The sequence below is a fragment of the Epargyreus clarus genome, unplaced genomic scaffold (assembly GCF_041222505.1).
Source record: "Epargyreus clarus isolate Ecla_fem2 unplaced genomic scaffold, WU_Ecla_fem_2.2 ptg000027l, whole genome shotgun sequence".
NCBI lineage: Eukaryota > Metazoa > Arthropoda > Insecta > Lepidoptera > Hesperiidae > Epargyreus > Epargyreus clarus.
Window position 1 is genome coordinate 4,806,129 of NW_027332234.1, and position 13,282 is coordinate 4,819,410.

General features: G+C 33.6%; 1 protein-coding gene across 1 annotated transcript; it reads left to right on the forward strand.

Annotated features, from left to right (window-relative positions):
- The first annotated feature begins 1,935 nt into the window (after positions 1 to 1,935).
- LOC140753706 (uncharacterized) lies at positions 1,936 to 9,453 on the forward strand. The gene is made up of 3 exons (XM_073088468.1): positions 1,936 to 2,074; positions 4,860 to 5,009; positions 8,794 to 9,453. The coding sequence occupies exons 2-3, from the start codon at positions 4,870 to 4,872 to the stop codon at positions 9,083 to 9,085; spliced, it is 432 nt and encodes a 143-aa protein (XP_072944569.1). The 5' UTR covers positions 1,936 to 2,074; positions 4,860 to 4,869; the 3' UTR covers positions 9,086 to 9,453.
- Positions 9,454 to 13,282: the final 3,829 nt, after the last annotated feature.

Genomic DNA, 13,282 nt, shown 5'->3' on the forward strand with positions numbered 1-13,282 from the left:
CCAAGTGTCTAGCAGTCGGACAGTAATTGGTTGACGACCATTGTACGAAAGTTAACTATACTCGTAAAATATTGTATGGCATAAAAGTAGAAAGAGCATGCCGGCCACTTCAAAGATTTCAAAGATTTATTCATCATCATTCATATTCACTTCGCTACTAAGTTGCTACTCCTGCCAATGGAAATTTGTAATCAATTAAGTTAAGATCGGAGTCCTGCATAAAGCCGGACATAGAAAAGGTCCTTAACCCGAGGGCTACGCTGGTGTGTTTATTTAGTAGCAAACGAGTATGCAATTCGTTTTATGATAAGTGGCTACTTTCGATCATGGAAAGGTGTGACCATTTCCATACAAGTTCTAACTGAAGCTGCTTACAATTTCGTTGCTAATCCTGAGGACTAAAGTCGCCACATATGTAAATCAGCCGGCTACCACACCCTCCTCCGAATACAATAACTACTTTAGAAATACGTGCGACGGAGTTACCTTCCCGGTAACTCGGCGTTACGGTCGAAATTCGAAATGTCTACATACATAATAATACGTCATTATGCATATGATGTAATCACAATTTTAAACACTGGGAAATATTCCTCTTTTCGTGTAAATTAGGTATATAGACGATGATAGGAAATCCCACCAAAACCTGTATAATAATAAACTTTAAGTATGATATCATACTGTTGATAAACTACGTAAAGTTTGGGTTTGCTAATATATTGTGCCGTATATATAATTGTACATTGCATAGAAATATTATCTTGGTTATAGGGTTGTCAAATCTATTATTTATAGTGAGGTCCATTTATATTAAATAGTGCAAAATATAGCGCCAATTTCAATCACTTGATTATTAGTTCTTTCTATATAATGATAACGATAAACAACGATAAAAATATTGATGATGATGATGATGATAAGATTTATGATAATGTTTTAAATATTGTTTAAATAATGCTATACTGTTATATGTACCCACGCACATATACATTTTTTATTAAACAATTAATTATAAATACATTTTATTTGTTGCTGTAAATGAGGAAAGGTGGTACATTTTAATGTTTGAAGATAAATAACATTAAGTGATATACTATCAAAGCCCCATCGTCACCAATTCAATATTTTTAATCCTATTTTATCAGTAATTTTACTACATTAATATCATTTATATTTATTTAAAATACAACAAAAATCTGTCATTTTCCTTACGAAAACCCATTCGCAGCGGGAAAACACAAAACCCGTATAAACTGGCAAAATAATAATGAAGTTTTGTTTTATTTCTCGTCACTTTGATTTATCTTGATGACTTAGAATACGAAAATTACAGCGTCATGCGACTTTGTCTATAATTGGTAGCCGTTTCGGTTACATTATTTATTTCAAAATAAACCTCGATGATAAGTAAGTTTCACGTGAAATCATCTTAAGGTTGACCGGGCAATGGCCACTATCGCTTAAACGATAGTTGCCTGCGACATTTTGTAGCCTAAGCTATAGAGCAATCGCTTGAACCGCTTCTGCAGGGGCGTGTAATTTGTTGCTTGAGCGACTAACGACCGATAAATGTTTGACGTCATTCAAAAAATCTCCTCTGTGCATATGCACGAGCAATTAAATAGTCGCCGAGCAGTTAGTCAGCTGTTTTGGCAGTCACGTTAACCTCTACTTAAACGTCATATTGGTGATTGATGGGAGAGCCAAGTCAGCCTAAGAATAACTTTTTTTTTTTAATTAGACGAAAAATCTTTTTACATAAACCAGATTATTATTTTATAGTAACCTCCAATTTAATTTTTTTATAAGCGACTTTTTAACCGGTCAAATTTTAAAAGGTTAAGCTCCATCTAGTTATTTGCTTATTCCAGTGAACTCATAAATATTTATACGCCACGATATATATTTATAATATAAATGCTGCTCTTGGATTCAGTTTATTTACAAATCTCTTAGTGTGGACGTGTATTAATTAAATCATTAGAGTCTTAATTAAATAAGTGATCAGGTTTTCCTCATATGACAAAAAGTGTACCAGTCTAAGAAATTTATTATACGTATTTTTGTGTTAAAGGTATGTAGTTGTGTTTTAATTTCTATTTACTTCATAACTTTAGTTTTTGTATTTTTTATTTGGTTCTTGTTTAGTCTAATGTTGCGCACAAAACGAGTTCTATTTTTAGTGCTAACAAAGATTTATTTTTAAAATAATGTTCTGAACTGGACAAAGTATAATTTAAATAGGTATTAGGAATTTTTATACAATATTTACAAATACCTGTGTGAAAAGTACATGACACGTTACAAAGTATATTTATTTTCGATTTTCCAACTTATTTTATGAAATAAGACATTTTTATGCTTAGACGACTTATATTTTGGTAGATTACAATGATACATAAGATGATAATGATGTGTGTGTGACGATTTTTTTTTTATATTCTACAAGAATATTCTTTTCAGTCTGCTAGAATGAATTGAAGCCATTATTTTTTCGTCCCATGTTGGAATGCAAAATCCTTTCTCCAGTAGGAACTGTTCGCTTCATTGACTCGGTAACATATGGTCTTTGGCTCTAGAATTAAATTCACAAAAGTCAAAAGTGGTTCAGCACAATTTCATCCAGAATAAAATATGCTTAAGCTGCATGCATATGCCTAAAGAGATGAAACGGCTATAGATTGGACATCGATCGCGATCGATATTCGATATCGATATTTTCATACAAAAACTTGCATCCCGCTTCGAACTTCCTACCAATTGGTAATAATTTTTGGACGACACTACATATACCTACCCTTTCTATATCACCTTTTAAAACTTCTGCGGTATGTTTTTGCAAAAACTTAAAAATAATTTCCTTGTGACAGATGGTCTGTTTCTGTCACAAGACATGGCCCGATTTAACATTTTTGTTATTTTCTACCAGTTTCAATTCCGCCATATCGGAAACTCGAAGAATATCATTTTATAAATTAATAGTTTCTTAGATTGACCTGGAGTATATCTTCTCGTCAGATAATTATAAGTGATAACCTACACCATCTATGTATTTCTTACTTTAATCAGTATAATATTGTGAATAAGTCAATAAACTTGAATACCGTCGGTATAAGGCACATAATTGATAAGCCGTGGCTTATTCACCTTTAATCTGAAGTCCGGTTATTGCTAATGTTGTCGTTTTGCGCGTCTGTTGTCGTATTGTTAATATAAGGAAAGCCATTAATAAAATTTTACGTCAAAATTAAAATAATTTTAGTGAACCAATTAATTTATTATCGTCTCATATTTTTGTACTAAAAGGCATCTTCAAAATAAGGCTGCTATAAAGCAAAAAAAAACTATTTATTTAAAGCATATAATATTTTTAATATTGATATGGTCACCCAAAGATGTTGATAGGTTAGCTAATTGCGCAATAATTTAAGACTGAAGGTCCCTGAGGTAGGGATTGAATAAATCAACCAATGGTATTACATGGGTTTAAAAAAATATAAATTTCACAGAAGAAATTGAGAAAAGTCAAAATAGATTCCACAATTCAGAAAATAAATTTACAAGCAACATTCTGTATTTATATCAAGAACTAAACCAACCGTAGATATCAAATTGCAATGCTGCAAAATATCTTAACTCAAAGTGAACTTTGTAATTAAGTAAGTGAACTTAAATGAATACCTGTATACGGAAACCTAAAACCACAGACACGTGTAACATATCCGAGTCTAGAAGGATTTACGTCCAAAGTTAAAGCCAAAGCAAAGTGAAAGCCAAGGTGGCTACAGAGATAAAAATCAAATGTAAAGTATAAGGTTATTTCTTTTCATACATTTATGATATAATTCTTTTTTATATATTATTGAAGTATCAAACGAGCCTTTCCACCTGATGGTAAGTGGCGTTAGGCGCCTATGGACATCTATAATCAACCCCAGATTTGTTTATTGGCACTTGCGTGTAATGTAATCGTTTTTGTCACTGATCTGCAGTCATTGTCAAAGATATTTTGGAAATTATAAGCTTCCGGTCATGTCTAACGAGGTATAACGTCATGAACATATTTATTGCCATCATAATACTATTATTCGACGTATTACACGTTTGCTGGCCATGTCCACTTGCCGAATCTCAACAAGCCGTCACAAACTCAAACGTTTGGGCAGAGCGTTCGACATGGTTTGTGTAGGTTGTTAGCGCTTGTAACATAGCTTTTGATCATGCCAAATGTTTGGTGTTTTTGACAAGTACTAAGAGTGCAGACGTGGCAAAGCATTTTGGCATGTTGACATTTTTTTTTATACTTTTAACGTAGAACTTTGGCTAAATGTACTAAAGTATAGATATCAGTGAATTGAAATTAGGTATTATAAAATATGGGCATAATTAAGACTTGTGTTGTTTATTTTGTACGTAACAACCTGTGTATATCGCAGCCAACCATAACTTTTCCTCATCCACTAAATAAAAATAAAAAAAATATTCCTTTTTTTTACATTGAGGCTGAATCAGAATGTCAAAGTGAAACAAAAAAATTCAATGTATATCTGGTATCTGTATTAGACGTCATCCATGATTTATTACTAATTGGTAATAAGTTGTACCGAAATAAGTTATCAGTGTGAAGCGGGATAAAAGTTATTGTATAAAAATCTTAAAAATGTCCGCTATAGTGCTATGATCCTCTTTAAGCCATTTACTATCAAAGCACATATTCATTCATATTATACTAATACATAATTTTCATCTCAATATAAGGTGAAACTTTAACGCACACTTCCAAATATTATATCATAGCTCCTTCGCATATATTTCTGATTTAAGTACAAATAATAAATATCAATTTCACTTTTTTTCAGAAACGACAAAATGAAAAAGGCCAATTTTATCATGTTCTTTTCATTCATCGTGGCTGCTATGAGCCAGAGGTCACCTTATGCTGGACAACGCCCTATAGGCTATCCAACGATTGAGACTACCTCCACAACTCCGAATCCATTAGGAAACAGGTACTTATTATTAATAATATTAGAAATAATAAAAAATATAATACTTTGAAAAATTCTGTTCTGTTCTGGGTGTTGGGTATTCATGTTTGCGTGTGTTTAATGCAGTGATAGCCTAGTGGTTAAGAAACTCGGCCTCTCGATCAAGGGGTCCCAGGTTCAAATCCGAGCCACGCACCTCTGATTTTTCAAAGTTATGTGCGTATAAGAAATTAATTATCACTTTCTAAACGGTGAAGGGAAACATCGTGAGGAAACCTGCATACCTAAGAGATATTATTAAAAAAAATAATCTCAAAGGTATGTGAAGTCTACCAATATGCACCTGGCCAGCGCGATGGACTATGGCCTAATTCTTCTAATTTTGAGAGGAGACCCGTGCCCAGCAGTGGGACGATAATGGGTTGATGATGATGATGATGATGATTGAACATTAAACACACTTTAATGTTTATGTCACCCACAACACAAGACTTATTTAAATCTGCATCTCAATTAAATAGCTGATTTTTTTTCAAAAAAGGCAAAAAAAAACTCCTCGCTTTTAAGTTCAACTATAAGTTGTCGAAACATCAGCTACAAATATCCATAAGCGACGAAACTACTTTCCGTCAAGTAGTATACCTTACTTTGTAAAGTTAAGTTAAAGTTAAGTATTAAAAAATACGTAACAGCACATTGGTACAGGATCCCTAGTATAGTTTTCATCATTTATTACTAACAAGCTGATTTTTCGTGAGTAGCTTCGTTTCGACAAGACGCCCAACATTTTTCCTTACAGCAATGTTGGTAAATGGTAGCTTGATGGGGCAGCAAGGATAAAATATGTTGACCGGACGAATTCTAAAAATTTATTACTAACCAAATTTTTCTTTGTTAATTATCAAGATAATTATTTAAATAACGTGAAAAAATATTTGTCCTACAAAATATAAGGTTTTTATTAAGGCGTCCCCCCTCTCCAACATGTATCATAAACAAGGTCATGAAAAATAATTACTAACCAGCTGATTTTTTTTTTTATTGGCTGTCTACCATTTACATAGTCTACCATGCACATTGTCCTACAAATTGCATGGTATGTCATCTCGGACCTACGCTGAAAAGATGTTAATTCCGCAGGATTATTTTTTTTATTAGTAACTGTAGGACAAAGGTATCACGTGATAGGATAATATAATTTTTATCTAAATAAAACAATGTCCTACAAAAAAAAGGGTAACTTTTATTAATCCTACAAGATTTGTAATTTAACTATAATATAATATAAATAAACTATAAAACTGGCGGACTGGAATAACGTACTTCGCAATTTGTAGGACAATGTGGGTAGTAAGCTGTGTAAATGTTAGACAGCTAATAAAAAAAAAATCAGCTGGTTAGTAATTATTTTTCATGACCTTGTTTATGATACATGTTGGAGACGGGGGACGCCTTAAAAAAAACCTTATATTTTGTAGGACAAATATTTTTTCACGTTATTTAGATAATTGTCTCGATAATTAATAAAAAAAAAATCGGTTAGTAATATTTTTTTTTGATTCGTCAAATCAACATATTTCATCCCTATTATTTTAGTTATAAACCACAATCGAGAACTTTCGTACGAGAATTTGTTGGGCGTCTCATTGAAACGAAGCTATTCTGGAACACTCAGCTTGATACTAATTATTTTTACATTAAGTATTAGTACTACAACTTTTAAGTGTAGGTCCGAGATGACATACCATGTAATTTGTAGGACAATGTGCATGGTAGACTATGTAAATGGTAGACAGCCAATAAAAAAAAAAATCAGCTGGTTAGTAATTATTTTTCATGACCTTGTTTATGATACATGTTGGAGAGGGGGGACGCCTTAATAAAAACCTTATATTTTGTAGGACAAATATTTTTTCACGTTATTTAAATAATTATCTTGATAATTAACAAAGAAAAATTTGGTTAGTAATAAATTTTTAGAATTCGTCCGGTCAACATATTTTATCCTTGCTGCCCCATCAAGCTACCATTTACCAACATTGCTGTAAGGAAAAATGTTGGGCGTCTTGTCGAAACGAAGCTACTCACGAAAAATCAGCTTGTTATTAATAAATGATGAAAACTATACTAGGGATCCTGTACTACATCTAGTTTTACAAAAATCTTTGCTAAAATTACAAGTTGTAAAACCAGAACTCGCATTAATGTCACTACGTCAAAACAAGTTACTTAATGGTCCTGCTGTCATTCCCAACTTCACAATGTTCAGGAACTATGGTTAACTAATTGACAAGTTTAACAAAGTTGACAATGTTAAGCTCCTTCTGATAAGGATACCAACCATTTGTCTTGTTTCTGGAATCTGATGGAATGAAAGGTAGGAAAAACATATTTTAGATGTAAATATGTTTGAACATTATCAGCACTTAATTCTAAGTGGTCATGGTACCGCACAAGAATATTGACAATATAACAAAGCAATGATAAATTTTAAACATAGAACAAACCATATTCAAAGAATTACATTACTAATCTTTTCTGAAAACCTTATCTATTCTAGCCGTCAAACTATTACTGTTCCACTGCTAAGCACGAATCTTGTCTCAGAGTGAAACAAGAAGCGTTTAGGAAATAAACGTCGTACTGGTTAAGTGCAAATTAGTACATTAAACTAACCATTGAGAACTTTTCTTAAAGAACTGTCATGTGTTCGTTTTTCCGTATAGTTTACATGTTTTCCTTCACCGTTATAACAAGTAATAACTAATTTTCAACATTGATTTCATAAAGTTATTTATAAAATCAGGGGTGCCTGATATCTGGACAACGGACCTCCCAATTAAGGTTGGGTATCAAGAGTTTACTTCAATTACTAACGATATCAAATTCCAAAGATCGAATGCAATATAGAACTGAAAAATAAAACAACTAAGACAATCTAAGTAAAAATAAAACCAATTTCTTAGAATAAATATGATACAAGTGGAAAATTCTCTCGAACTTTGCCAGACCTTGACATAATACGGAAAATTGGATTTGAAGTTTTTGCTTTATCAAGAGAAATTATTTAATTTTCAATAGAAGTCACCTAAAGTAAATTTTATTTGTTTCTTGATTTCTAATTGGAAATCATCTCAATTCTTGGTCACGTAAGATCATCTCACTTAATTAAATTTCTTTGTTTAACAAAATAAGTCTACATTAATAATACCTTTAAAATAAGTTATTGTGAAATAATTCATTATTACGATTAAATTGTTCCAATACGAAAACTTAAGATTCTAGAATTTCACACATATTCAATAATATTTCATAGTCAAAGAACTCATTGTTAACATGACGTTGTCGACAGCAGTAGATTATAGCAGGGGATCGGATTTACGTTCCCATTTTTAAAATAAGAGATATTTTTTCCTCTAATTCCGTTGAAGTGTAGTCATGTATAAATGGACCTTTTTCCGGATGCCTAATCTGAAAACAAGCTCGACAGGAGGCAAATACAGGGTAGATATATGTAGAATAGATTTGATATTTATACTGTGTATGTATTTTAGCAAAATTGTAACATGTTACAAATTTTGAAAATATGAACCAAATTGATATTAGCACGTGGTTTTCAGCTGAATGCAAAGTCTTCCTTAAAAATTTAAACAGACACTTTTTATCCGATTTATAAAAAAACATTCATATGATACAACTTTAAAAATGTTAGAAATCAAGGCAAGATTCTCATGTAGATAAAAAATGCAAATCTAAATAAGCATATGCTTACTATACAAAAATCTAATGGGATGTCTTTTTACAGGTTCGGTGGCGACGTAACCACGGAAAGGTTACCCATCGAAGCATTGGGTGACAGGGAATTGGTAAACCGCTTATCCAAGCTGCCACAGGACAAGCAGCCCTTCTGGTACATTAACTGGAGAGCCCTAGAAGATTTGAGGAAAAATCAAAACACTTACGAACAGAAAGAAAACCCTTTTTTGGTAGATGTGAATAGGATACAACCACAGAATCAGCAACAGGCCCAGGCACAAAACCTCGTCCAAAACCGACCGATCAATCAGAATCCAGGGAATACAAATTCTTGGGATTAGAATTATTGGGAAAGAAGCAATTTTAAATTGTCCCACAATTATGAGATTGCATGAATAACCAAATACCAACCAACCAACCCAATATTTAGTTGTCCGTTATTTGATTTTACAGCCGTTTACATTTTTCTTGGAATTATGTTGTAACCACACATATTTAACAAAATGTGATTAATAAAATTGTAGAAGAAGTTTATGTTTAAAAATGTTATATGCAACAAAGAAATATCAATATTATAAAGCCCTACCACTTGTCGCTAGAAAAAACCTAGAGCCCACTATTATACAAGTTTTGACGATATTTTCCGGATGAATGCAAAATATATATAATGAAAATTTTTGTTATAATGTATTATATATTACGGTAGAAATTGGACTTTTATTCTATTGCAGAGGTAACAATATAACAGGAGTTAATATTAATATATTGCTTACAACACGTGTAATATTATGTACAGGTAAGATATTGGATTTAATATTAATATCCCAAGAAGGAACGAAATATGCCGAATATAAGGTAATGATATCATCGAACCCCGCATAATATAGTCTAATTATGTCCTCTTGAGTATTTCCCGAGATTTTTTTTATGCAAATTAATCTTAATAAGGAAAATCATATAAAAAATGAATATTTCAATGTCGTTACTACGGAAAAATTGGGGTGGTATATTTCTATAGCCTAGTCATGCAGTGATAGCCTAGTGGTTAAGAAACTCGGCCTCTCGATCAAGGGGGCCGAGGTTGAAATCCTAGGCCTACCTCTGATTTTTCAAAGTTATGTGCGTATTAGAAATAAATTATCACCTGCTTAAAACAGTGAAGGAAAACATCGCGAGGAAACTTGCATACCTGAGAGATTTATATAAAAAACTTAAAGGTATGTGAATTCTACCAATACGCACTTGGCCAGCGCGGTGGACTATAGCCTAATCCTTCTCATTCTGAGAGGAGACCCGTGCCCAGCAGTGGGCACGGGTCTCCTCTCACAATAATGGGTTGATGACGTAACGTGACGTGACGGTTCCGTTTCAAAGGATTATTTAGTTAATCATTTATAGCATATTCAATATGTGTACATAAGACGGAGCTCTATCATCTATCTATGCATTATATTTCTAAATATAATACTAAATAAAATTATTGTCGCATTGCAAAGCTTTTTGAGTAGTTCTGCGTTAAATATATATTTTTTAAAAATATAAAACTGTGGTGGTCACCACATAATCAAGGTCATCCACACACTTCCTCCGATACCCAAGAACTGCTTCATGCTAGAAATCGTACATCCTTCATGCGCCATCAAACACGCATTTAACACTCACAGCCCCATACTAGGATTCCCTGTGTCGTGGGTGCCATGCATACACACAGAGACAAATACACAAACACTCAGACCCAGAAACAGAAATCTAAATTCCTCATTTAGATGTCTGTCTGGCCGAGGATCGAACCCGGGACCCTCTCGTCTGACCCTGCGCGTCAGACCGGTATGGTGACCGCTCCGCCACGCGGGTCGACAAATATAAATAAATAATATAAGAAATATATAGGTATGAAACAGAGATCATCTCTTTTCGCTTTTTTTTTTGAAGATAGATATAAAAATATATATATATAAAGATAAAAATAAAGAGATAAATATAGACATAGGTACTGCTTTATATAAATGCTATTGAATTTCCTAACTTAGAGGAACACATTTGTTCATCTGTTTCAATACATTTATTTGAAACCTAGGAAATATTTATCTGTGAACATAAGCTTTGATCTGAGATGTTTCAAGCGATAATCTTGTGTCGCCGCTTATCCGGGCTTAAGAAAGTTCATTTCAATGTATCGCCTGAAACGATATAGAGGGAACACGTTACAGCACTCTTCCTTCTTAAGCTATAATAATACTATCGCTTCAATATACTTATTATGTTAAAATTATGTCAAAATTTTCTGCGAAGCTTTTTATACTATACTGACCGATATATTTATAATATTTGTAGTGTATGAGAAGTAATATGAAGGTTCTGTCGTCTCACGTGTACACGCCGCGAACAACGGTATGGTGTGAGCGGGGCACGGCCCCCCCCCCCCTCATTCTACTGGAAGCTGTGGTGTAAGATGGATGTGCGTGCGGTGTGTACAGCAGTGAGCCGATACTTTAACATAAGGTGAAACACAAACAGTACATATTTTGGCGACGAGTCTGTGAGTACTGTTTAGATAATATAATCCATAGGATTGTTCGATCAGTATTAAGTTGTTTAATACAAGTTTAAAAGTTACATAATAAGTAAGACGTAATAATTGATCTTAATACGAAACAAAGGAAATTAGTGTAATTTATACATGTAATATAAAAAGAAGATCTAAAAATAACAATTCTTGTCGATTTTGCCTTGAAATTAAAACATTAAATATTCATAATTCAATAAAACAAAAAAAAATAATAATAATCGGTACGAAGAAATTGCGTCGCATTTTAATTGCGTCGTAGTTATAACCACAAACAAAAGATTTCGTTCGATGCACAAATTTAAATTTAGAATTTTTTCGTCAATCGTAAATATTAATGAAATAAGGAATAATAATATTTCTGATTTATGGTGTATTGCAATTATAGTGTGTTGAAGTTTATTTCGTTAATATGAAAAATATTTTTATTATTTGCTTTAATTACTTTGTTGATGACAATGATATGGCCTAGTAGAAATCGATTCGATTGATTACTATACACATTGGTACTCGTAATTCCATGAATATTATTTTTACATAATGAAATAAATAGTTCTGAGATTATTATTATTTAATGAGCCACGTGACGAAGCGATCAGCGTATCGGTCTGGCGCGCGGGGGGTCCGGGTTCGATCCCCGGCCGGACAGATATCTGATAGATGAATTTAGATGTCTGGTCTGGATGTTTGTATGAGACCATGATACCCGCAATGCGGGGGGACTTGATGTGGGATGTGAGTGTAGAAAACGTTTGTTTAAAATTTATTAGGCGTTAATGCATATAATACGGAATCGTAAGGGAACTGATTAGGTCAGAGATTGGTGCATGGTCGAGGACGCTGAGCCTATAATCCTGAAATTTTGCGCATGGGTCCTCTGTATGGCGTGAGTGAACGCCTCGAAAGGGAATTTGCAAAAAAAAAAAAAACCCTAAGGAGGTGAAGCGGTGGTTGAGGGTATGTGAAATTTATTGTTTGATTTTCTAAATTGAGATTGTGAGATATCTATTTTACCGTTAGTGGAGAATCAGCCTAACAGACTAAAATGGAAGTTACTAGGATATGCTGATAACCTAGATGTGATAGGTAGAACTCTGCCTGCAATAGAGGGTGCATAACGTGCGCTAGCAGAAACATCTGCGGAGGCCAACTTCAAGTCAAATTAACAAAAACAAAATTTGTAAGATCGTGGTAAGAACTGCATATACTACCGTTTAATATAACGATCGGCAATCATACCTTTGAATGGGTCAACGAATTCGTGTGTCTTAGCTCATTAGTAACGGATCGAAACGATGTATCTTCTGACATAATCAGGACAATTATGGCGGCCAATAAGTGCTATTCGGCATGCTAAGACACTTTCGCTCAAAAATACTTTCATGAAACGAAACCGATATTGATATACGGATCTGAATGTTGGATACTGAGCGAAAAGGACGAGGATTCATTACTTGTATTTTAACGAAAAATTCGAACACGTGTTTTCGGTGCAGTGCAAGAAAACGGGTTTGGCGAACTCGGTACAACCACGAGGTCAATCATGTGTATGACGAGTCTGACGTTATTAAGGTCATTAAGGTTGGACGCCTAATTGGGAACAGTTTGCAGTTTGCAACTGCCCTACGATGGGCAGAACATGTGGAAAGGATGTGTGAAACGAGAGTACCTAAAACGTCTACTAAATGGTAAACCAGATGAGCGAATAAATTGTGGAAGGCCAAAGATAAAGTGGCTAGACGGACTTAACAGGACCTGATAACTATGGGCGTGAAGAAATAGAGAGAAAAAGCCAAGAATAGACCAGACTGGAGGAATATTGTGGAGGCCAAGGCCCACGCGTGGCTGTAGCGCCTTAGATGATGATGATGATGATGACGTTGGGGAAATACTAGTAGAGTAAAATGATGATGAAGGATGCTTGAATATTGAAGCAAGTCATGGAACGGATGATGCCCGTTTTGTGATTAAA

Coding starts and splice junctions, on each gene's coding strand:
- LOC140753706 (XM_073088468.1), top strand. CDS start 4,870: ATGAAAAAGGCCAATTTTATCATGTTCTTTTCATTCATCGTGGCTGCT. Junction 5,010..8,793: donor CCGAATCCATTAGGAAACAG/GTACTTATTATT, acceptor GTCTTTTTACAG/GTTCGGTGGCGACGTAACCA.